This window comes from Homalodisca vitripennis, chromosome 7, assembly GCF_021130785.1.
Source record: "Homalodisca vitripennis isolate AUS2020 chromosome 7, UT_GWSS_2.1, whole genome shotgun sequence".
Taxonomy (NCBI): domain Eukaryota; kingdom Metazoa; phylum Arthropoda; class Insecta; order Hemiptera; family Cicadellidae; genus Homalodisca; species Homalodisca vitripennis.
This window is the reverse complement of record NC_060213.1, coordinates 117,504,577-117,527,411: the sequence shown is the minus strand read 5'-3', so window position 1 is coordinate 117,527,411 and position 22,835 is coordinate 117,504,577. Positions and strand designations below refer to the sequence as shown.

At 33.6% G+C, this 22,835-nt stretch overlaps 1 protein-coding gene across 1 annotated transcript in view; it reads left to right on the top strand.

Annotated features, from left to right (window-relative positions):
• The window catches only part of LOC124366231 (acetyl-coenzyme A transporter 1-like), a 30,433-nt gene that overhangs the window by 6,151 nt on the left and 1,447 nt on the right, over positions 1–22,835 (top strand). Inside the window, exons 4-10 of the mRNA XM_046822623.1 lie at positions 492–608; positions 3,765–3,934; positions 7,571–7,725; positions 13,734–13,921; positions 14,098–14,282; positions 18,704–18,821; positions 19,037–19,252. Of these exons, the coding sequence (XP_046678579.1) occupies positions 492–608; positions 3,765–3,934; positions 7,571–7,725; positions 13,734–13,921; positions 14,098–14,282; positions 18,704–18,821; positions 19,037–19,252 (1,149 nt within the window). The remainder of the gene's footprint in view (positions 1–491; positions 609–3,764; positions 3,935–7,570; positions 7,726–13,733; positions 13,922–14,097; positions 14,283–18,703; positions 18,822–19,036; positions 19,253–22,835) is intronic.

Below are 22,835 nucleotides of genomic sequence, written 5' to 3'. Positions count from 1 at the left end.
TAACCGTATGAATAATATTCACTGAAAAGATCGAGTGAATCCCCATATTAGACAATTATGATACACATTTATATGAAATCTCTAGATAATATCTTATTTAGTGATATTTCTAAGAAATCTACGGTATAACCGTATGAATAATATTCTCTGTGAAGATCCAGTAAACCCCTCTAGTAGACAATTATGATACACATTTATATGAAATCTCTAGATAATATCTTATTTAGTGATATTTCTAAGAGATCTACGGTATAACCGTATGAATAATATTCTCTGTGAAGATCCAGTAAACCCCTCTAGTAGACAATTATGATACACATTTATATGAAATCTCTAGATAACATCTTATTTAGTGATATTTCTAAGAGATCTACGGTATAACCGTATGAATAATATTCTCTGTGAAGATCCAGTAAACCCCTCTAGTAGACAATTATGATACACATTTATATGAAATCTCTAGATAATATCTTATTCAGTGATATTTCCAGGCGATCTACAGTATAACCACGTGGCCGTTCAGTATGAAACTCCTGTGGGCTCCAATAGTGGATGCTGTGTACTGTAAGAGATTCGGCCGTCGCAAGTCTTGGCTGGTCCCCACACAGGTAATTATTTGCCGCCAAATAACGCACCAAAAGTTTGTAGACTGAAACATAACTTAAAAATTAACTATGAAAACAAGGAAATTCTAACAAGTCTTGAATGGTTTCTGCACTGATTGTTTGTCACACCCAGGGCCATAGGCAGCTTTTACGGGCCCCCGGATTATACAATCGGTCAGACTCTCATAACTACATAGGACGATCCATGAATGGCACTCACTTTGTCAAATGATTTTTTCATGTAAAAATGAGCAAAATACTTTCTTTAATGTATGGCTATACCACGTTTATTTTCCTTAAAGCTGTGTCTTTATTGTTTCAATACATTTATTCACTAATAACCGTTTGAGACCTTGAACTACCATTTCACCAGTTACGAAAATTGCATTGGCTTTTAATCTACTTTAATTTCAATACACTTTCAAGGTTTTTGTTACTATAATAGTGCGTTAATTTAAGTGTTTTGGAAACTTTAACGCGTTTCTTCAAACCATTGTAGGGTTAGGAAAGCATTGTCTTTGTCTATCTAATTTTCTGGATAGGCTTGTGCTTTGTGTTCAGGAAGACCCTATATAACATGCTCTAAAATAAAAAAAATCTGAAGGCGAAACAGTTCAAAGTTAAGACAAAAAGAAAGTGATATTACAAACCTAGGAAAGTTTTGTCAAGAAACGTACGAAGAACTAATATTATTAGGCTAAAACACACCACTCCTTTTCAAAGTATTACGAAAGCAAAAAAATTTTCAAAATAATATTGTTAAACATTTATTTTTTAGGAAACTCAGTAACAACAATATACGTTATTGCAGTTTCACTAAATTTCCACTGGCAACCAGTGACAACAGTAAAAGTATTACGTAATCCTTATGATCATCACCTCTCGTTTAAAAGAAGTAAAATCTCTCATATAGTAAGAAATATATAGGATCTCTTTTATAATAATAGTAATAGGTCGTCTGAACTGGTATAATATTTTTTTAACCACAGTAAGAAACAATCATAAAAGGCTACCATTTCTCAACTAAGCTAAAAGGAAGCCTGGACTCCACGTAAGAGATCTGTGTCATATTGCGCCCTAGTTTTCATTGCTTTTATGTCTTCCACATTTCACATCTGTTATAAGAACAGCGCTTTAGGTGGTTCTTTTATTACCCGACTTCCTTTTCATGCGCTGCTTTTGTTTCTTTTGTACCTTTGTTGCACAGAAATTCCCCTCATTTGCTTTATAAATAACCACTTTTTTAATTTGCTTTATGTGCAATGCTTAATTTGCCTAAAATTTGCTTTACAAATTATATGCTTTAATCATAGTAAAATCAATAATTACACTTATTCTATAAATTTCCCTTAACAGAACTTTGCTATAAGTTATAATGTAAAACAAAACAAGCTTATGATTTTAATTATTGTTATAAAGTTCGAAGACTTTTTATTGTACGCTTAGACATGATGTAGGTATATAAAGTCAATTTTATGTGGATTTTGTATACAGAATCAGTCCACTTCAATTTTTTTCATAATAAGACTTAGGGAAACTACTATTAGCTTAATTAATCATAATCCCACAGCCCCAAACGATCCTCTATTTCATCCGTTAATATTTGTAGTAAAACTGGAAACCATAATAAACCCAAAAAGTTACCTAAAAATGGACACAACGAAATACAATTTAGTACACAAGTTTATCTTACTAATGTCTCAGCTAAGTTTGTTGGTCAGGATCTTACGTTTCATTCTAATATGGAGGGTGTTTAAATCTTTTAAAAAGTCACAGCTCCATTATTAACGAACTTAGAGTTCGTAATGGAGGACTCTATATTCTCCTAAACATTTCTGATTAATTGAACTCAACGTGTAAAGAAAAACGTTGTGGTGCTATAATGTCGGGAAGTGAACAGTTTTTACTGGTTCCTGTAAAATAACACAGTTTCTCCGTAAGAGTCCATAATATTTAACTGAAAAAATCCAACAATTTCAGTTATACTTACATTATTTTAGGCCGGTGTGAGCGGAATTCGAAAATTGAAGTCCGTAAGTCTTCTTAGTGTAAGTATTTATGATGAAGCCCTATGGTAATTTTGATCCGGGCGTACCAAGTTTAAAGTACATATTATTTCAGTATTCACAATTAAAAAAATTTAAAACTATCCTAAAGGTTTTGCTTCTTTAGAAGCCATTCAGTATCAAATGAATTGTATTTCAGACGCCATAGTAGAGTTTACCCGGATGCCATAATCAAATATTATGCGCATAGGTATGTCTGAAAAGCCTATTTCAGTTAAAAAGTATACGTTTTACTGTATAGTAATAATAATAATATACTTTATTTATTTCTTAAAGAGGATATACAACAAATACATATGAAAAAGATAATTTACAATGCATACCACATTAAATTTAACAAAGGACATTTAACAATTTATATTTAAAGAACACTATTCTTATTCACAATCTACTTATCTACAATCAAGAATATTTACAGAAATCGAAGAATATTTCAACCATAAATGTCTATTTCTAGCCCTTTTTATCCACTTCCGGTAAGGTATAATTAAGTGCCGTAACATTGCTTGCATTGTTGCCACGATTAATAAATAAGTAACAGAACTCTCTAAAGAAAACTTCAGTGGTTTTTCCATGTACAAAGAGGAGCTCAATTGAAATGTAACAAATAAAGTTTCTCTTTTTCTTTACCGTCTGTCTTTATATACGTTTTTTAGTTTTTATTTAAAAACAATTAAAGATCATGAACTGAAATTGAGTGCATTATTGTTCTTGTAATCGTAAGTCAAGACAAAACATATATAATACATTGTTATATCACATCTGAAGATGGGTAGCGATTGATGTTTTTTAAGCCTTAAAAGTAAAAACCAACAAATTTTGAAATTTTTGCAAAGTAATAAAACCTGCTAAATTTAATTATAAACACTTTGAGACCTAAATCATACCAATCAGTAAACAAGCCATACAGATATAAGCTTTTAATGGTTGTAATCACGGTTAATGATCCTCTAAACAAGTAAACCATGATTTCCTCGATACACAGTAGTAGCAGACATGCCAATGATACTCTCACATGTCCAATATAGGCTAGAAACTATTTGGAATTCAAAAACTAAATGTAATCCATGCTAATAAATATTTATTTATTCAGTACCTCATCGGGATCTCCATGCTGTGTCTGTCATATCGCGCTGATGCCTGGATAGACGATCCTGCAGGACCTCGTATACTTATCCTTACAATGTTTTTCTTCGTACTCAAGGTCCTGGCGGCCACTCAGGATGTGGCAGTGGACGGTTGGGTCCTCACCATGCTTAAAAGGTATGAGCGTGCTCCTGGTACTATTTCTACTTAATAGTGTTTTATGTATGTGTTTTTTCTGGTTCAAAAATTATTCTCATACCTTAATATTATTGTTTATCTCAAAAAGCTCCAGAATATAATATCTTGGAATTTACCATTCGTAACAATACTATATCTGTTTTTAAATCTGTTTATTAATATTGCCGTTTATTAATATGTTTTAAACTTCTTACTTTATTAATACACATTTGACAATGGCGCAATGTATAGGGTACAGCGGTTATCTCAAAATAACCGGATCAAGCAACGTCGAGCGTGGCTGCTGCTTGGAATGGTGATTGCTTAGCAATCTTGTTCTTGCAAGCAGGTCGCCTGGCCGGCCATTGGTGGTGGTTCGGAAGCCTCCTTAAGCCGTTGGTGTCCAGGTTGTGTTACTGAGGGCTTCTTAACCCTAAATTCGCCTGTTAAAATAAGATATCTTTACTTTGTTTTACTTACAAAATGATATTAAAAAGGCTGAAATTAACTGTATAACATATAATTAATTACATTATAACACTGTATTAATGTATAAAATACGTGAGAAAGTAATCTATATACGGTCCACTCCGTATAAAAAAATGTTTTTGGTATTTAACTTATAAGTAAGTATGGATTTCTTCTGATGCATTACTTCAAATAACTGAAAAGACTTCGTTACATATAGTGATAATTTTTATGTTACGTAAAGGTCGAGTTTTATATCCACTGATACCAGGAATGTGCAGCCCCTCTCACTAATAAACCATTTAGCAGTAATCTCTCAACTGCTTCCCCAGGAGGGCTCACTTACTGCTGATTGATCCTTTCCACTGTTTACAACAATAACCGATGCGTAGCTCACGACTGGGAAACCCCATGGATATGAATAATCGCGACCTTGAGATATTCGGGTAAAAGGGTTCATCAGTAGGTCTAGTCTACTGCGGAGGTGACGTTGGAGTGAGTGAAGCTTACTGTGTGTAAAGGCTGTGCTAGCCTAAACATATGGGACTATAAGAAATTATATGTTTTATAGTAAAGAATGAATCACAAAACAACCACACAGACCCGCGTGTCAGCGTGCTACACCTCACAGTTCTTAACAAATAAAAATGTAAATGAATCGATAACAATTAATTCTTAGTAGCTTTGTAATTGATTTACAAATGTTACTAAGGATTGCTATTATGTGATTGAAACCATTATAATCTCAGGACGTAGGAGGTTCGTGACTTGTAAACCTCTTTTCGGTAGATTAAAAATCCTTACTCTGGCGGATCTGATAGGGTATGAGATATGCTCTTTTGTTAAGGGTAATCCAAAGCTTTTTGTAAGCAATGGATACTACCGTCAGTATCCGACCAGATCAAGAGAACTGATATCTGCGGCTGCACATAGTACCAGCGCATTTGAGAGGGGTCAATACCACTTGGGTGCAAAAGCTTACAATAAATTACAGTTGGATATTAAAAATGAGCACAATTTATATTAATTTAATCAAAATCAAAATACACACTTTATTGATAATTGTTATTATTGTGTAACAGATATATTGTGTAACTTTCTTGATAATTGTTATTATTGTGTAACAGATTGTAAGTTAGATTTAGTTCTTAGTATTTAACGTGTAAAGTACGTAAATATGTATTTTGCATTTACGAATAAAGATCTTAAATTGCATGTGCATGCGCGTGCGAAACACACACAGGCACTCTTTCGTATTTACTGTTAAGCTATTTAATGGATTGTAAGTAGCCAAATAGGTATTTGTAAGTGTGTTTTCCGTATTTCAGTAAGCAAAGATGAATAATTTTTTAATAGTTGCAAATGCACTCAACGAATAGCTTTTTATCAGAGATGGACGCTACAGCATTTCTGATTCTTATAATGAGATTTATAAATTAATTTACAATTACATTCCTTAAGAGCTGTGGAACTGTAGAACACCGACGCGTATGTTTATGTTGCATTTCTCAGCACAAGAAAATATCGTTACCAACATTTCTCAATTAATTAGCTCATAGTGGTTATTTTACCAGTTAGATGTAAGAACCAATAAATGTCACAGGTTTTTAAGCTTTTTAATGACTTTTTGAAAATAATTGTAGCAATTTCCACATTTGAAAGATTTTTATTCTTATATGTACATTAATTTTTGAAAGAAAATATTAAAAATAGTTTTTTGGCCACTATATTGGATTGTTTACAAGTATAAAAACTCATTAAACGCAAAGGTTGATCAGTTTGTTAACAACATTAGTTTCAGGGATAAGGCAGGTTTCAATTCATGTTTGTTAGTTAGTAAAAATTTTCATTTTGAAATATTTAGAATAGAGTGTCGTACCAAAACCTTTTGCGAGTCCTCGGTTGTGGGGTATCGTTTGAAATGAACTTTTGTGTAGAGAAATACAAATACATTTTAAAAAATTGGATGGTATCAGCAACCCTAATTTGTGGTTGGAAAAAATAGTAAATATTCTTTTTCGGGTATATTTACCATAATTTTGAAACAGGTCAAGATAAAATCATAAAGCCAATTTTATGAAAGTTTGCTTAAAAAAGCCTGAACACTATATATCACTTGACGTATGTTGACATTTCAACTGTTCGAGATTCGAACCCGTGACCACCTTGTAAATTGAAACAGTTAAAACTGATTTTAATAGATATCCGATAGATGTTTTAGTGGGTTTGCAATTTATTTGGTTATTCTAGCTCATACTGCTCTCCTTATATAAGTAGTAGATGGGTGATCTAGGACAAGATTACTCTTGGGATTACTCAAGGGACTCTTTTTATCACTTTTTTCGTTTTCCCGACAATGACCCGAAGCAATATCACTGTCATTCGAGTACTGTTATTTTAAAATACATTTTATTGTTTCCACAAGAGTAAGACAACTCTACAGAATAATCTTTTGCAGTTTGTTAAAGTAAATATGATAAAACAATGTTTGCAAAGATTACACTAGAGACATAAATGCTATCTTATTCAAACACATGTGACATTCTAATGTCAGTTTACATCACACGTAACCTCAGATGAACTGGTGTGACGTTTGTCACGTATCTCTAGAATCTCTTGGGATATACAGACTACAGAGATTAATGTGTAGTTTGGAAAATAAAGAAAACTCGTACTTTCCTTATAAATAAATGTATTTGAGCGGTAATTTTATTAAAAATGTATTACATTTATTACGTTTTTTTTGCAAATTTAATATTATATAGAAAATGGGAAAAGCATAAACTAATTTATGAAATATTTTTGAACATTGTTGTTATTAATTTAAGTAAGTAAGTAAGGATGTGTTATTACATATTACATGTGTACATTATAAGCCTTATCTAACACTTAACCTGGGGACCAACGGCTTAAGGGTGACTTCCGAACAACCACCGGTGACTTCCGAACAACCACCAATGGCAGAGTAAGCGGGCTGCTTGCAAGGACAGGATCGCTCAGCGTTCACCCATCTAAGCAGTAGCCCCGCTCGACGTAGCTTGATGCGGATATCTTACGATAACCGCTGTACCCGCTACACTACGCCATTTGAAATTTACACCTCAACATTGCAAAAACTTCCCGTACTGTGGTTTATTTTTAATTGTTGGGGTATGTTTTGGATAACAGGGAGAACATAGGATACTCATCTACCTGCGGCACTGCAGGGCAGACGGCCGGAGTCTTCGTGGGCTTCTTCGTCTTCATGTCTCTAGAGTCTGCAGACTTCTGTAACGCCTACCTGCGGTCCGAGCCTCTGCCATACGGCATCATCACTCTCTCCAGTTAGTATGGTTGCCACTATTCGATACATACACGATACACAATTTATAAAGAAACGTCCGATGGTCAGGAAGATTCATTCACCTAACGAAATGATGAAACGTGAAATAATACGCGGATTATTGGACTAGATATATGCTCATTAGCAAAATATATGAACAGGAAACTTTCTTAGGGGACTATTTTCAGATTTAAATTATAATATTTAATGCATATATTTCAGCCTTCAGGTTTCCAGGGATTGAAATGTGAATGGACGTCAATTTGTTGACAGTTAAAGATCTTTATTCAGGGGTTAATCCATTTTCATACAGACTATACAATGTATACAAGCAGAGTATTATATTACGCCTTACGTAGCTACACATGTTTCAGGATGTCACACCTTTTTCTCCAAATATATTTCAGTTTCGACCATCGCATAGTTTATCAAACAGTTTAAAAGAAATAATTGAAGTTTTTAGATTTTTACAATTGAGAGACTTGTTTAACCTACTGTGTTCTTATAAGAACAGTACAACCTCATTTATTCGGACCACATCTTTCCGGATCTCCAGAATATCCGGATTGGATTAACTGGGCTGAACTTTGAAGAATAAAGACATTTCGCTGAGTGTCAAGCGTAATTTATTTTAATTTACACATATTTAACATTCAGAATAATAATAACAGTATGCGTAACAAATTTACAATGTTTGTAGTAGGTCTACGAAACATTGATAATTGTAAATTTGGAAGATGTAAATGATTGGGTTCAAACAAAAAATATCATAACTGAAATGACAGACCTGGAAAATATATCAGCAGAGAGATCTTCAACAGTATCTAAGGACGGTGTAACGATTCCATGTCTCATCCTGATACTACGGAGCGTTGCACCTTGACTGACTGATTGTTAATTTTGAACAGTTCGACAACTCGCAATCAGATGTTGTGACCTTGAAATATGTGTTATACCGTATTGCTCGAAGCAGGATACTAAGTTAAAAAATCAGAATGAGATTTTACGAATAAATAGGGGCAAATCCATTTATTTTTTATTTTATTTATTTTTCTATTATTAATATCATTAGCAAGAAAAAAAATGTTTCCCTTCTTTTACTGCCATATTTGTAACAATTCCTTAATATCTTTAATCAATCTATATTTTACTATATTTCCGGTTTATACTGGATTGCTTTATCCATACTATTTTCGATACCATTAATCCGAACTAATGAGGTGGTATTGTATTATTGTCTCCGGAAATCATATATTACAAATATGCGTACAGGGATAAACACAATACTGCTTACCAGTATGATTTGGAAACACCTGTTTAAACCGTGTGCTATAGAATTAAAATTAAAAGTAGCACTGCCTTTTAATAATGGAAATTTAGCATAAGTTCAGTTTGAGATGTTACATATCAAGTTCGAGCAAAATAGAAAACCTAAAAAGAATTGATCCTGTAAGATGTAAGTGTATGCAAAGCTGAGGATCCTACTTCCGCTCACAAAAGAAGGTAGAATGAAAGAGAGGTCACTGAAAAGGGAAATGGATGACAGAGAAAAGCAGGATAATGACTCATATACAGGGTGTCCAGCAACCATTCGAACAAACTTTGCCACATTGTTTAGCAGGCCAAAACTAACAAATAATGCAATATAACAGGTGCCCTATTTCACTTCGTTTAGCATCTGTCTGTCTGTATGTGTTTTTTGGGAAAAAAATTACTACTCAAAAACCACTTAAGATACAGAATTCAAACTTAACATTTATGTTAACCTAGTGTTGGTCCTTTTCAGTGAAAAAAATGAAACAAATATCTCATTGCATTTCATAATGGCGGCCGTTCAAAATTTTCAAATTGTATTAGCTTTGAAACGGCTACTTTGACAACAAATTCACCAGGATAACTTTTTTTAGCATATTTTATTACCTATTCAATAATTTTTGTTTTTAAAAAGATTGAATAATAAATAACTGAGTTACAGCACCAAACGTAAAAACAGGTTAAATCCATGCATTGCAAGTACATACAACAATGTAGTGGATTTTTACGAATAAACTTTTTAAGGTTCTTTATTAAAATACTGAACAATTATTATAACCTAAAAAAATATTACTATCATTTTTGTTCCATTTACAGTAATCAACGTGTTACACACACACAAATAAAAAAGAAACAAACTATTCACAATGCTCTTAAAAAAACAATAGCATAATATTACATGAAAACAGCTGACCAACAATCAGCAACCAAATCAGGTGTTTTAAATGAAGAAAAACTAATAAACAAACTATCAAGACATTGTTGAGCAAGTCTATGTTTTGAACGTGATTGTCACTGTTTGAATGTTCTGTTCTTCTTTGTAATTCCTGGTAGTTTTTCCTGTTAATTTAAATTTCCTTTGTTACTTTGTTTCTTGTACGATATGATCCGTTTTACTTTTGAAGAGTATGCTGATATTCACTTTGTGTACGGACTTGCTGGAGGCAATGCCAGATTAGCTAGCAGATTGTACAGAGAGCGCTTTCCAGATAGGCTGCACCCAGTTCATAGCGTCTTCAGTGCCGTTCATATTCGTCTTAGGGAAACTGGACATTTGAAAAATAATGTTGTAGAACGGGTAAAATCCGTACGGACTGTTGATTTTGAAGAAGAGGTTTTATTATTCGTAGAAGAAAACCCCTCCAGAGCGTTCGCGCTATTGCTCATAATTTGGATGTATGCAAAAGTTCTGTGTGGAAAGTGTTAAATGAAGAACGTTTGTGCCCTTACAGACATCAGAAAGTACAAGTCTTAGAACCTGCAGATTTTTCTCTCAGGGTAGACTGCTCTCGTTGGTTCCTTCACAAATTAGTTGATGAACCCGATTTTTTAAGGTATGTTCTCTTTACTGACGAAGCGTCATTTACTCGAGATGGCATATTTAATAGCCGAAACAGCCATTTATGGGCTGAAGAGAACCCTCATGAAATTGTGCAACGTCAGTTTCAGCACAGATTTTCTGTCAATATCTGGGCTGGAATAGTAGACGGATATTTGATTGGGCCACACATTATACCAAACAGACTGAACGGACCTACTTATGAAGTTTTTTGAGGGAAATCTTACCTGAGCTGTTGGAACATGTTCCTATTGAAACTAGACAAAGAAAGTGGTTCCAACACGATGGAGCACCGGCCCACTTTTCCCTGATTGCTAGACAACATTTGAATGAAGTGTATGGAGATCGTTGGATGGACGTGGAGGTCCCGTCCCTTGGCCTCCACGGTCACCTGACCTCACACCCATTGATTTTTACTTGTGGGGACACATGAAGCAATTAGTGTATACCACTCCCATACAGAATGAAATGGATCTAGTAGCTAGAGTTGACAGTAATCCTTTTGAAGGGGTGAGAGAATCGTGCTTACGACGCTTCAGAATCTGCAACGAGTTACAAGGACGCCACTTTGAGCAACGATTATGAATGTTTTACAGTAATGTAATCATTGATATCTTAATAAAAAATATCATGTTCAATAAAATTTTTCAAACACATTGAATTAATTACGTTGTTTCACACAATTGCCGTGTAAGAAAACCCTAAACCCAACCATAACGTAGCCCTATTAACATTTTTTTTAGATTTAAAAACCAGGATTCACAATTGGTTAAGAACTTTTTTTAAATTTACCTTAAAACAAATTTAAAAAATAAATATTAAATTTCAGGTTATAATATTGTTCAGTATTTTAATAAAGAATCTTAAGAAGTTTATTCGTAAAAATCCACTACATTGTTGTATGTACTTGCAATGCATGGATTTAACCTGTTTTTACGTTTGGTGCTGTAACTCAGTTATTTGTTATTCAATCTTTTTGAAACAAAAATTGTTGAATTGTTAATAAAATACAATACAAAAGTTATCCTGGTGAATTTGTTGTCAAAGTAGCCGTTTCAAAGCTAATAAAATTTGAAAATTTTGGTCGGCCGCCGTTTTGAAATGCAATGAGATATTTGTTTCATTTTTTTCACTGAAAAGGACCAAAACTAGGTTAACATAAATGTTAAGTTTGAATTCTGTATCTTAAGTGGTTTTTGAGTAGTAAATTTTTCCAAAAAACACATACAGACAGACAGACGCTAAACGAAGCGAAATAGGGCACCTGTTATATTGCATTATTTGTTAGTTTTGGCCTGCTGAACAATGTGGCAAAGTTTGTTCGAATAGTTGCTGGACACTCTGTATAATGTATCAGGCTATATTAATGTGATTAAAAATTTCGTTTCTTATCTTCAAATTTCCAGGAATTGCATGTTTACTACAGCTCCAAAAATAATAACATAAATAAATTCGTCAAAAATTAATTAAAATATTTATTAATGATACCTAAATTATTATAAAACAAAGAGTATAAAATTAATTTGTAGTTGTAAACAATACTATTATTAATATTGTCGAAATAAAAATCCAATTAGTCTACCAGATAATTTAAGATAACTTTATTTATTTATCTAATATTTTCTTAATTAATCATCTTTTCCTTTATTTAAAAGTATAATTATTCAGGGAAATGTGTATACTGTAGAGCTTATTTTAAGGTAGTTCTTAATCTCTCGATATCTCATAAGTTCTTAATCTTTTAATAGTTCAAGTTCAGTATGGATGAATTAATTACAGTACTTCGGGCGTTTTCCATCAATATTTATTAAAAAACTAGAAAAGTTAGTTTTTATAATTGGAATCTATATAATTCTTCATGGGACATAAACCAAGCAAACGCAAACATGGCAATGAATGCTTTGTGAAGCATTAAAAACCTGCTTTGTTTCAAACCTAACAAAACAAGTTTAAATACAAATGTTTTGAAATGAAATTTATTAGTGAGAGTCCTTAGGGGTGAGAAGAAGAGAAAAAAGTAAAGACTGCACAATGCGTATAAGAGAGGATGAAAAACACATTCCGAAATAAGAAACTGGATGACGATGGTTGGATGATGCCTTCAGCCATACGACTTTGCTCTTAATGTCAATGTGAAATGTATGTCCGAATACCATTAACTGAGATATTTTTGATTGATTCTATTTGTTTAGGTTCTCTAGTTAATATTGGTAGCCAGTGCTGTGTAAACTTATAAAACTCGACTTTCTTCTTACTTTACATACAGAGCCTTAATATCTTTAGGTTAGAAAAAGTTAGCATCATTGTGTACTAATCTGCTAACAATTAGTAATCACGTTATAATTAGTTGGCCAGAAAGGATGACCAGTTTTATACTTTTCCTAAGGTCTCCTTTATATTAGCGTTGTTTAATTCTCAAGTTCTGTTGTCAAGATAGAATTTGTGTGTTTTCATCTCTTTATATTGTTTCTGCTTATTTATGTGTTAAGTGATAAGAGGTAATGTACAGGTATTTATTAAAATAATGCGAATATCTAATTGGCCATGTAGAAAATTTTGTTTTATTTAATTTGCCTCTTATAAATTAAAGTTCAGTCTATTACTCAATTGGACGTTAGCCGAATTCTACAGATTGTAATAGTATTGAAATAGATAACAAGAATGTGATGGATATTTGCGTTATTAACTGTGACAAATTCAGTTCATTTTGAGAATTGAGCTTTCTTTTCTTAAATTACCTTGTGTGATCTGAGGCTCACTTTGATGATATACACTTTACGTTTCTTCATCAACGGGAGGCTCATATAAAAGAAAGGAATACAATTATATAATAGAGGAGTAAAGAAGTAAAGAAATAAAGGAATATAGATATAAAACAATAAAGAAATCAGGAAATAAACAAATATAAAAATACAAGGATAAAGAAATAGATATATAAAATGATATAGAAATAAAATAATACATAAATGAAAGTGATATAAATAAATTCATGAATCACCCACCAAATGAATAATTTTATTGATACACAGTCAAAGAATATATTACTCACACAGCCAAACTGATTTTCTATTATACTATTGATACAAGACAAATTTTATCTTCATTGCCCACAAAAACCGTTTATGTTCCTGTTCAAGGTTTCCTCCACTACTTCGGCTGGATATATTTGATAACAACGACGCTGGTGATGCTGTTCAAGAAGGAAGAGACACAGCCATCTGAGGAAGAGCCAGCCTTGGGCGTTCTGGAGACGTACAGTAAACTAATACAGATCATGCGTCTCCCGACCATGAAAACTTTTACCATATTACTGCTAACGATGAGTGTAAGTTAACCGTAAGGTGTCGTATAAAATGTATAAAAATACTCATAAACTCTACATTAGTCGATAAATTTACAGAAAGCGAATAGATATATTATTGAGATATTTAAGTATCCACGGTTTCATTCTTCCTCATTTCCAGTAAACGATAAAATAACATCATTCTTTTGACGTTACAGATTAGTTTCAGCGCATGTGATTCCATCTCCTGGCTCAAGCTAGTAAGGGCGGGGTTAGCCCGGGAAAAATTTGCTCTGGCGACAACATTGATCGTTCCTGTGAAAATAACGCTGCTTCTTATATTCAGCAGTCGGATGACAGGTGAAAGATCGTTGGATTCCTACATGAAGATCTATCCCTACAGGTACACAGAATAGACATTTTGGAATTCTAGAAACAATAATGTTAGCACTATTCTATACTGCACTAATTTAGAAAAGGTAATGTTTACTGATAATTTATTCATACCAACGTTTATTTATCGTCCATTAAAAGTTTGCAATATATAATACAATTTCATACAAGATCTTTTTAACATTAATAAATAATATTTTTTCTAGATGAAAAGACATTTCTGTTATTGATTGTAAAATCTGGTGGAGAATGCTGTTGGTGGCACGTATATATAATCTCTACAACATTGAATGAAACTTTTGATTATCAGTAAATAAAATAGTTAAAAATATTTCATAGCAATACCAGTGTGAGTATAGTATAGTAATCTCGTATACTAAACTATTAATAGCCCCAAAAATAACGTGTTGTGGATGTCTTCTGCCTTGCTGCGAATGTTATTTATGAGCCATACAAGAGATTGAGAATCAGCGGGTCCGCTCTTTGACTTTATCTGACAATCTTATTTTATTATACGAAATTGAAGTGATTTTCGTCTAAGACTGAATCTAACAGAAGACTTAGCAACAGCACAGTTCATGGCCTAATGCAGGGGTGCCCAACCTTTTTTACCCAAGGGCCACATTGTAAAGCCTTTATGGCCAGGCGGGCCAACATCCCAGGGGATTTGGAACCCCAAACAAAACGTATTGCCTGGGGTTTTTTTCCAGAAATCTTGTGCAAAATATGAGTTTTATGGTTATTTGGCCCTTGTTTCCTGATTATTGTAATTTCTTATTATTTATTAGTTGTTAGGTAAAGGTTTATAATATATTATGTTTTTAGGTTCTTTTAGTAGAAGTAAATATAAACCCAATGTATTCAAAATTAATCCTACTAGGATACTAGGACATACAAATTACCACCATAAATGACAAAAAGTGAGGTTATTTTGTTTTACATATTTTAAAATCAAAATACCAGTATTGACAAAAAGTTCAATGAGATCCTTGGAATTGCTTAGTGCTGAGAATATCTTTCCACTTAGGCTCAAACTTAGTAGTCCCAATCAATAATAAAGGTTTTAAATGTTCATCTGTAAGGGATGACCAAAATTTTGATTTGATAAAGTTCATCTTGGAAAATGCCTGCTGACATACATAAGTCGAACCGAACAACGAAACCATGGTTCGAGCAAACTTCTTTATGTTCTTGAAATCTTCCGGCAAAGCACTATAGAAAGACAACAGATCGCCTCTTTTAAGGCATTCTTGATAATTTTCCTTGTGCGTTTCATTTGTTGTTACGTCAATAATTTCAAGTTGAAGGGATGGATGCACAGTATCAATATCACATTTGAATGGATTTTGAAACATTTTGATTCTACCACACTCTTTGTCAAAATCTTCAAATCTTTTGTTAAACTGCTGACTCAATTGGCTGACGACCTTAGCAGCGAACTCAGAAGGGAACGGCACACTAGCTTCAGATACAAATTTTTGACATGTTTCAAAGTGGTCTACATTCTTATTACTTAGCTGCTTCTCAAATAGGGCCAGTTTTTTTTTCTAAAAGCATTTACGTGATGGTATGCATCGGTAACAAGAGAATTAGGTCCCTGTAGTTTTAAGTTTAAACAGTTGATATGCACTGTGATGTCAACTAAAAATGCACAACCACACCGGATTAGAAAGTACTGGCTCTTGACGACCTTGTTCTATCATAAAAATATCTATTGCTTCATGAAGTTCAAAAAATTGTTGTAAAACTTTACTGCTACTAAGCCATCGGACCTCACAATAGTAGGGCACGTCTGGGTAGTTACTGTCTATTTCTCACAAAAATGGCTTGAACTGGCGTTGTTTTTGGGAGGACGACCGTATGTAGTTTACTGTTTTCACAACAATTTCCATCACTTCTGATATTTCCAAATTTTTTCCACACAAAGCCTGCTGATGGATGATACAATGTAGTATGATGGGTTTCTCTCCACTAGTGCCTTCCACTGCTTTGTATACGTTTCCAACTACACCTGTTTTGGCACCACTCATGTTTTTACCTCCATCTGTAGTCACTCCTTTTAATTTTGTAAAATCAAGTCCGAGACCTAAAACAGTTTCCTTAATTTTAGAAAATATTTCCACACCAGTTACAGTAGTTTTCATTGAATGAACTCCAGCCAGTTCTTCGGTAATTTGAAATTCACTATTAACACCTCTTACAAACAGTAGAATCTGAGCTGCATCAGAGTTATCCGTGGATTCATCCAAAGCAATTGAAAAACATTCAAACTTTTCACAGGCTAACATTAATTGATTGTAGACGTCTTTGCCGATATCTTCGGTTCGGCGAGTCATGGTGTTACGAGACAGACTAATAGAGCCTACCAAAGAAAGTTTGTCAGGACAAAGCTCTTCAACAGCTTTCAAAATACAACTTTTGACTATTCACCATCACTAAAAGGTTTACCTTCCTTAGCTAAAATGTGAGCAATTTTGTAGCTTGCTCTTACAACAAACTCATTTGCATCATTACGTTTAGTAAATATATTTCTCTGTGATGACAAAGATGCTTTCATAGCATCTACTTTTTCTATTCTAAGTTTACCTGAAAGCTGAGCATATTTACTTTGTCCGTGTTTCGTGTCAAAATGCCTTCTGATGTTGCCTTTAACACCGCTATTGATTCGTTACAAATAAGGCACAAGGCACTGTTTCTGTTATTCACAACAAAACATTGCTCACTCCACTTCTTATTAAAAATACGACACTCATTGTCAATCTTCCTCTTTTTGGTACTACACATTGCGATATAATGTTTTTAAATAATTCGCACTATTATTAAAATTCAACTGCTGCAGTATTCAACACGTAAATACTGACACCACAAACACTCTTGTCTGCATAGAGACACACGGGCAGTAGCAATAGCACTAGGATTGCAGGGTCACGTGGCGAGTGGTGACCTTGAGTTGGGTAGGGGTTACGTCGCCGCACCGCGCGCTGTGCTGTGCTTTACGCGCGCTCTATTCGCCAGCCGGCAGCCACCACCGTAGTCAGTGAAATCTGTCTGGAACTACTTTACTTTCAACACTCATACTCCATCAAATGAATACGGCTCGTTCTACGTGAAATCGGCTGGACTGCTTGGTTCTCAAAATTTGTAGTTATTTAATATTTCAAATGCTTGTAAACAAATATGGTTGTTTTGGCAACAAGGCGGGCCACATAAAACTGACTCGCGGGCCGGATACGGCCCGCGGGCCGTAGGTTGGGCAGCCCTGGCCTAATGTAAATACAATTGTAAGGCAATATAAGCACAAGTATATTTAGGTGAATTCAGTGAGTTCTCTGGTCTTGGGTAGCAAGGATATGAGGACCAATGTAGTTACAGCTCTCACATTGAAACATTCTCAAACAAAAGGGTCTTGGCATTTTTCACGATATAGTGGGCAACGACGAAAAGGTTTCCTTTTCACCTGTTTTCACGATCCTGTTGTGATGTTTGCAGGGTTCAAAGCTAGTAAAGGTCATCATAACTGTTGTTACCGTCTAATGGGATCGAGCCATTGCCTTTAACCTATTAATTTTGGACAGTGGTACAAGTGCAGTTGTTTAACCATGATAAGGAGAACAGTAACTCATTCAGCAAGGAGAGAACTGTTTATAATTGAAACTCAGGTGTGGAAAACGTTTCTGCGCTGAATGGTGTATACATTTCTAAAGAGGATAAGTATCTTAGTAACCCAATGCGTGAAGATAAAGTTTTATCCAAAGCATCAAGCTAAAATAATAATAACATTCTCTTTGTATTAGATAATATCTTTGAAAAATGTTTCATGCACAATAGGTTAGATATCTGATAAGCTTAGTACTCGCATTTCGACTGCTTAGGGGAATTATGACTAGTGTTCTTTGGGGCAGCTATAAGAACTGTTAAAAGCAGAACAAGTTAACCATTAGATCCGAGTGGCTTTGCGAGAACAGGTAGGCAAGGAGATGTCGGATGGAGGGGAGTGAGGGTGACTAGGGAGCTGGCAAGATAAAGGTGAACAAGGGAGAAAATAAAGGTCTCAGGAGAGGAATACGCGGTGTTAGATCTCGATAAGTAAATTTAGTGGGAAAGTAAGGAATAGAGGGAGTATGTCTTAAGAGTAATAATAACATTAATGAGAGATGGGTAACCCTTCTTAACCGACAAATAAAGTAAATAGCGATAAGATAAACTAATATGTGTCCTTGCTCCTATTATAGAGCAGCAGGGAACTCCAGGTAGTATCCAGTGTATTGTAAAGTTCTTGGGTTAGAGGGAAGTTTTATTTGATGAGTCTGAGAAAAGACAACGAATCAATAATTAACTTCCGTCATTTATTCAAGGAATGGTATGAATTTCATTTAAATTGATTAGGGGTATAGATGAACTTAATGAAAAATAACTTATTATTTTATATAGGTTGGCTTTCAACTTGATTGTACCTGCCTTTATATGGGCTGCACCTCACATGTTGACAGGAAGAGACGTTCCCCCCTACTTCTATGCTTTGGTGATATTTACCTACGGGTGTCCTCAGGTATGTTTTCAATTTTATTCATACATTTATAAAAAACTGTTTAAAAAGTTAACTTTTGTTTTAATTACTTATTTTAACTACACGGAATATCCTTACACTCTGCATAACTATTGCTATTTTCCTATAATAGTCCAAATAATCATTCAATGGCTTTTGATAGTACGTTTAAATCATGAAGCTTTATATTATATGCTAAAATATCCTATTATGAACAGATGGCATCATACTTCATGATGGTGACCAGGATGGCGTTCTACGCCCACGTGAGTGACCCAGCCCTAGGAGGTACCTACATGACACTCATGAACACCTTGTCCAACCTGGGCTTTACTTGGCCCAACTCACTCGTTCTTCTGCTGGTGGATCCTCTCACGTTCAAGCAATGCTCCTCAGATGTGGAAAACACCTGCTCCAGTTCGAAATTGACAAAGGTACCTTTAGAGATTTATTCTAATTTTAAGAATAGTGATGCGGTTGGACGTTTGAAAACAAAATCTGATTTAACTTTTATATTGGTAAAACACATACCATCTATAGGTGAGAACAGGTTATTAGTAGTTACGTGGGTTACGACAATCATTCAGGTAATGTATTGTATGTACCAAGATATAACTCATTCTTGTCTATAGAGATACAGGTTTGATTTCATGATAAATTCTATAAGTCTGTTTGTTTTCGAGATATGCAGTGAGACTGACATTAATGAAATGTTTCCAGCCACTCACTAACGCTTAGCCAATAACAGTTATACTGCTCAAGTTTGTTATTTAATAATTTTTTATTTTACGTCAAAAGGTAATATCCAACAATACGGGATGTGCCAAAATCCTTTTTTCCTCCTTTCATGCAATGCTATGTGCGTTGTTACGGTTTTTGTCAGGAATAGTCACATATTATCTATTTTCACCACAAGAATATATCAGACACAGCAGTCTAGGAATCTACATTACGTCTACGTTTAGCGTCAGGTTTTTGTGTAGAGACCCGTGATTTGGTGACTTGCATTCCTTTAATTTAGTTGTATGACGATGAAAACTATTATTTATGCAAATATGAGCATCGTGTTTTGTATTTAAACCTTTGTCTGAAGGTGACTATTTTGGTGGAGGTCTAAATGAAAGGGTGTCAAAATAGTGGTTAACGATCGATTTCTGTTTTAGGAATTCTAGTAAATATAAATTTATAATAAAGGAAAATCCAGGTTGTATGTTATCACAATGTAAATTGGCAATCAGAACTAGCTTGTTTCCTTTAAAACCAGAATTGATGCAACCAATTCCATAATTAAAATAATAGTGGGTCATATAATATTACAAAAAAACTCAATCACACATTGAGTTTTGTATTCTATATCTACAAATTTCACAATCATTTTTATATGTAGTTTTATGATGAAAAATTTATAAACATTTCAAATACTTTTTATAAGTAAAATTATACTTTTAAAACTCAATGACTATTACCTCATACACATATTTAATAATACATTTATAAGTGTAGAATTTTGGTGTCCATAATTGATGACATTGTTTAAAACTTATTTACTACAATATTGAAGAATAGTTGACATAGCTAAAATTGAAAATATAACTGGAAAGGAAATTTTTGATGGGCTACTGGTGTGGGATACGTATTAATTAATTGAAATTCTAGACGTATCTTGGACAACAAATGTTTAATACTAAAAAATGCATGTTAAACAGAATTTTATAGACAATAACGTAACTTGAGGAAACAGAAACAGTAGGATTGTGCTGCAGCCCGGCGTAACTTCACATTTTAGATGAGTTGAATCTCAACAGGTCGCAGCACTAGGCGATAAGAGCATATGCACGATATGGTTCATAATGATGGAATAACCGAACGAACAATACATCGACTAACCATTCAGTTATTTCATTTGCTGGTCGGTTATTTTAGTAGAATGCATAACCAACTCATTCTTCCTGTTCAACCAGATTGACTGGCTTGATCCTCGTTTGATTGTCACTTCAAACAAATAAAATAAATCTCATGAATAGTAGGATTGCTACGGCCAATTTTCAATAGTAAAAACGGATGTTATAACCGACTATACGATCAGTTACTTCTTTCAATAGTCGGTTATTTTAGTCGAATGGATAGCGGACATTCTTTTAATTCAACCAGATTGACTGGCTTGATCCTCGTTTGATTGTCACTTCAAACAAATAAAATAAATCTCATGAATAGTACAATTAATGTAGCCAATTAATTTTGTATTATCTAATTATCTACATTTATATTGTTGATTCAGAGTATACATCATACTTACCTAGTAATGCTGTTTTATATTCTTAGATACAAATAAATTTACAATGATACATTTTCAGATTTTTAGATTGAAAACCCATTAATTCCTGAAACAATTCAATGTAACCTATAGCCTACACTAATCTTTTAATGTAATGCAAAATTGACATATTGTGGTACCTGTTATTGATTACCGTTTCATAATTAATTTGTAGAATGAAGAAAATAATTATCTTTGATAGAGTATTTTATTACAGATTATAAATGGACTTAAAATACTCGGTACATACAGTTTTAACTAAACTTATTATAGTTGTGATATTTTAAAATCATTTGATCGCTGCACGGGCATTAACCTGTGTTGAGTACAAAGGACACTTCCAATATTTAAATAAATGTTCATAAACAATGACAACTCACTGATTTTTTAATGAAACTGACTTATTAAAATAATGTCTTGGTTAATCCTAATTACAGTGATAGTGAGCAAATTTATTAATACATAATGTTTTTAAATTCTGGCCACAGTTTTTTGGAACCCAAGTGATCTAAATAACTTCGTTAGGTGAGAAATATTAATAAAGTTACTTTACGTACTGTTTAGTAAAATGTAAGGACATATGTGAATGGTAAATATTTATTAAATACTGTAACTATATTGCTAGGACCATTTAATCTATAATGAGGGGTCTCTTTCCTCAAATATCTAACTTCGTTAGGTGAGGAAAGAAAAATATTAATAAAGTAACTTTACGAATTGTTTAGTGAAATGTAAGGACATACGTGAATGGTAACTATTTAATAACTCCTGTGTGTGCAGTGCTAGGACCATTGAGTCTATAATGAGGGTCTCTATCCTCCTGGAATGCAGATGATATGTCCGTAATGCGGCAGCTTAATCTAAAGGAATTCCTTTACAGGACTGTTGCAAGGGAATGTTTGGCTAAAGTTCCCGTTAACTATGTGCTAACAGTTGTATAATCGGTGTCTGTCTATATATAGGGAAAACAAAAAAAACGGCTTTTCGAACGCCTCGGTCTGATTTATTTAGTGTTGTTTCTCTCTCTATATATGAGTTGAAGTTATGGCGTTGCAATTTTTAAGGTTTGTATGTTCTATTAGGTTGTGAAATCCTGTTGAAAGAAAAAAATCTATTGATAAGCGTATCAAAATACGGCCTTTTAAAAATTGTAAAGCAAATCGATGAGACGATGAAAGGTTGTCAACACAATAAATAGTAAAACACAAATTCTTAATACCTTACTGGCTGAGCTATATACTGATTGCCACCATTAGTAGACCCTCGATATATTCAAATATCAGTTATCTGCGACCTTCCATGTGATTTCATATTGGATATTGTGTGCTTCATGAGCATGTCATTTTTAATAAACAATCCTGAAATATAGAGTGAAATTTGTGAAGTGCCTGATGATGGAATCTTTGATTCAGAAAGGCCTTGCACAAAATAAAAAATTATATATTGGAAAATGTTGTATTCCTTTATCTAGTGATAATATAATCCTGAAATAGCTGATGGTCACTTAAAGATATTCAAAACACCTAATCTACTCCACAATAATTGGACTTCAAGGCTAAAGAAGAATGTTTTGGTTTTCTGAACTCGGAAGTTTTTATGAGTATCAAGGGAATATACAAATTTCTCTGCAACATTCCATACCATTTGAATCAATATTTCAAATATTTCACTAACACTTTAAATAGTATAAGCTATAATAGAGG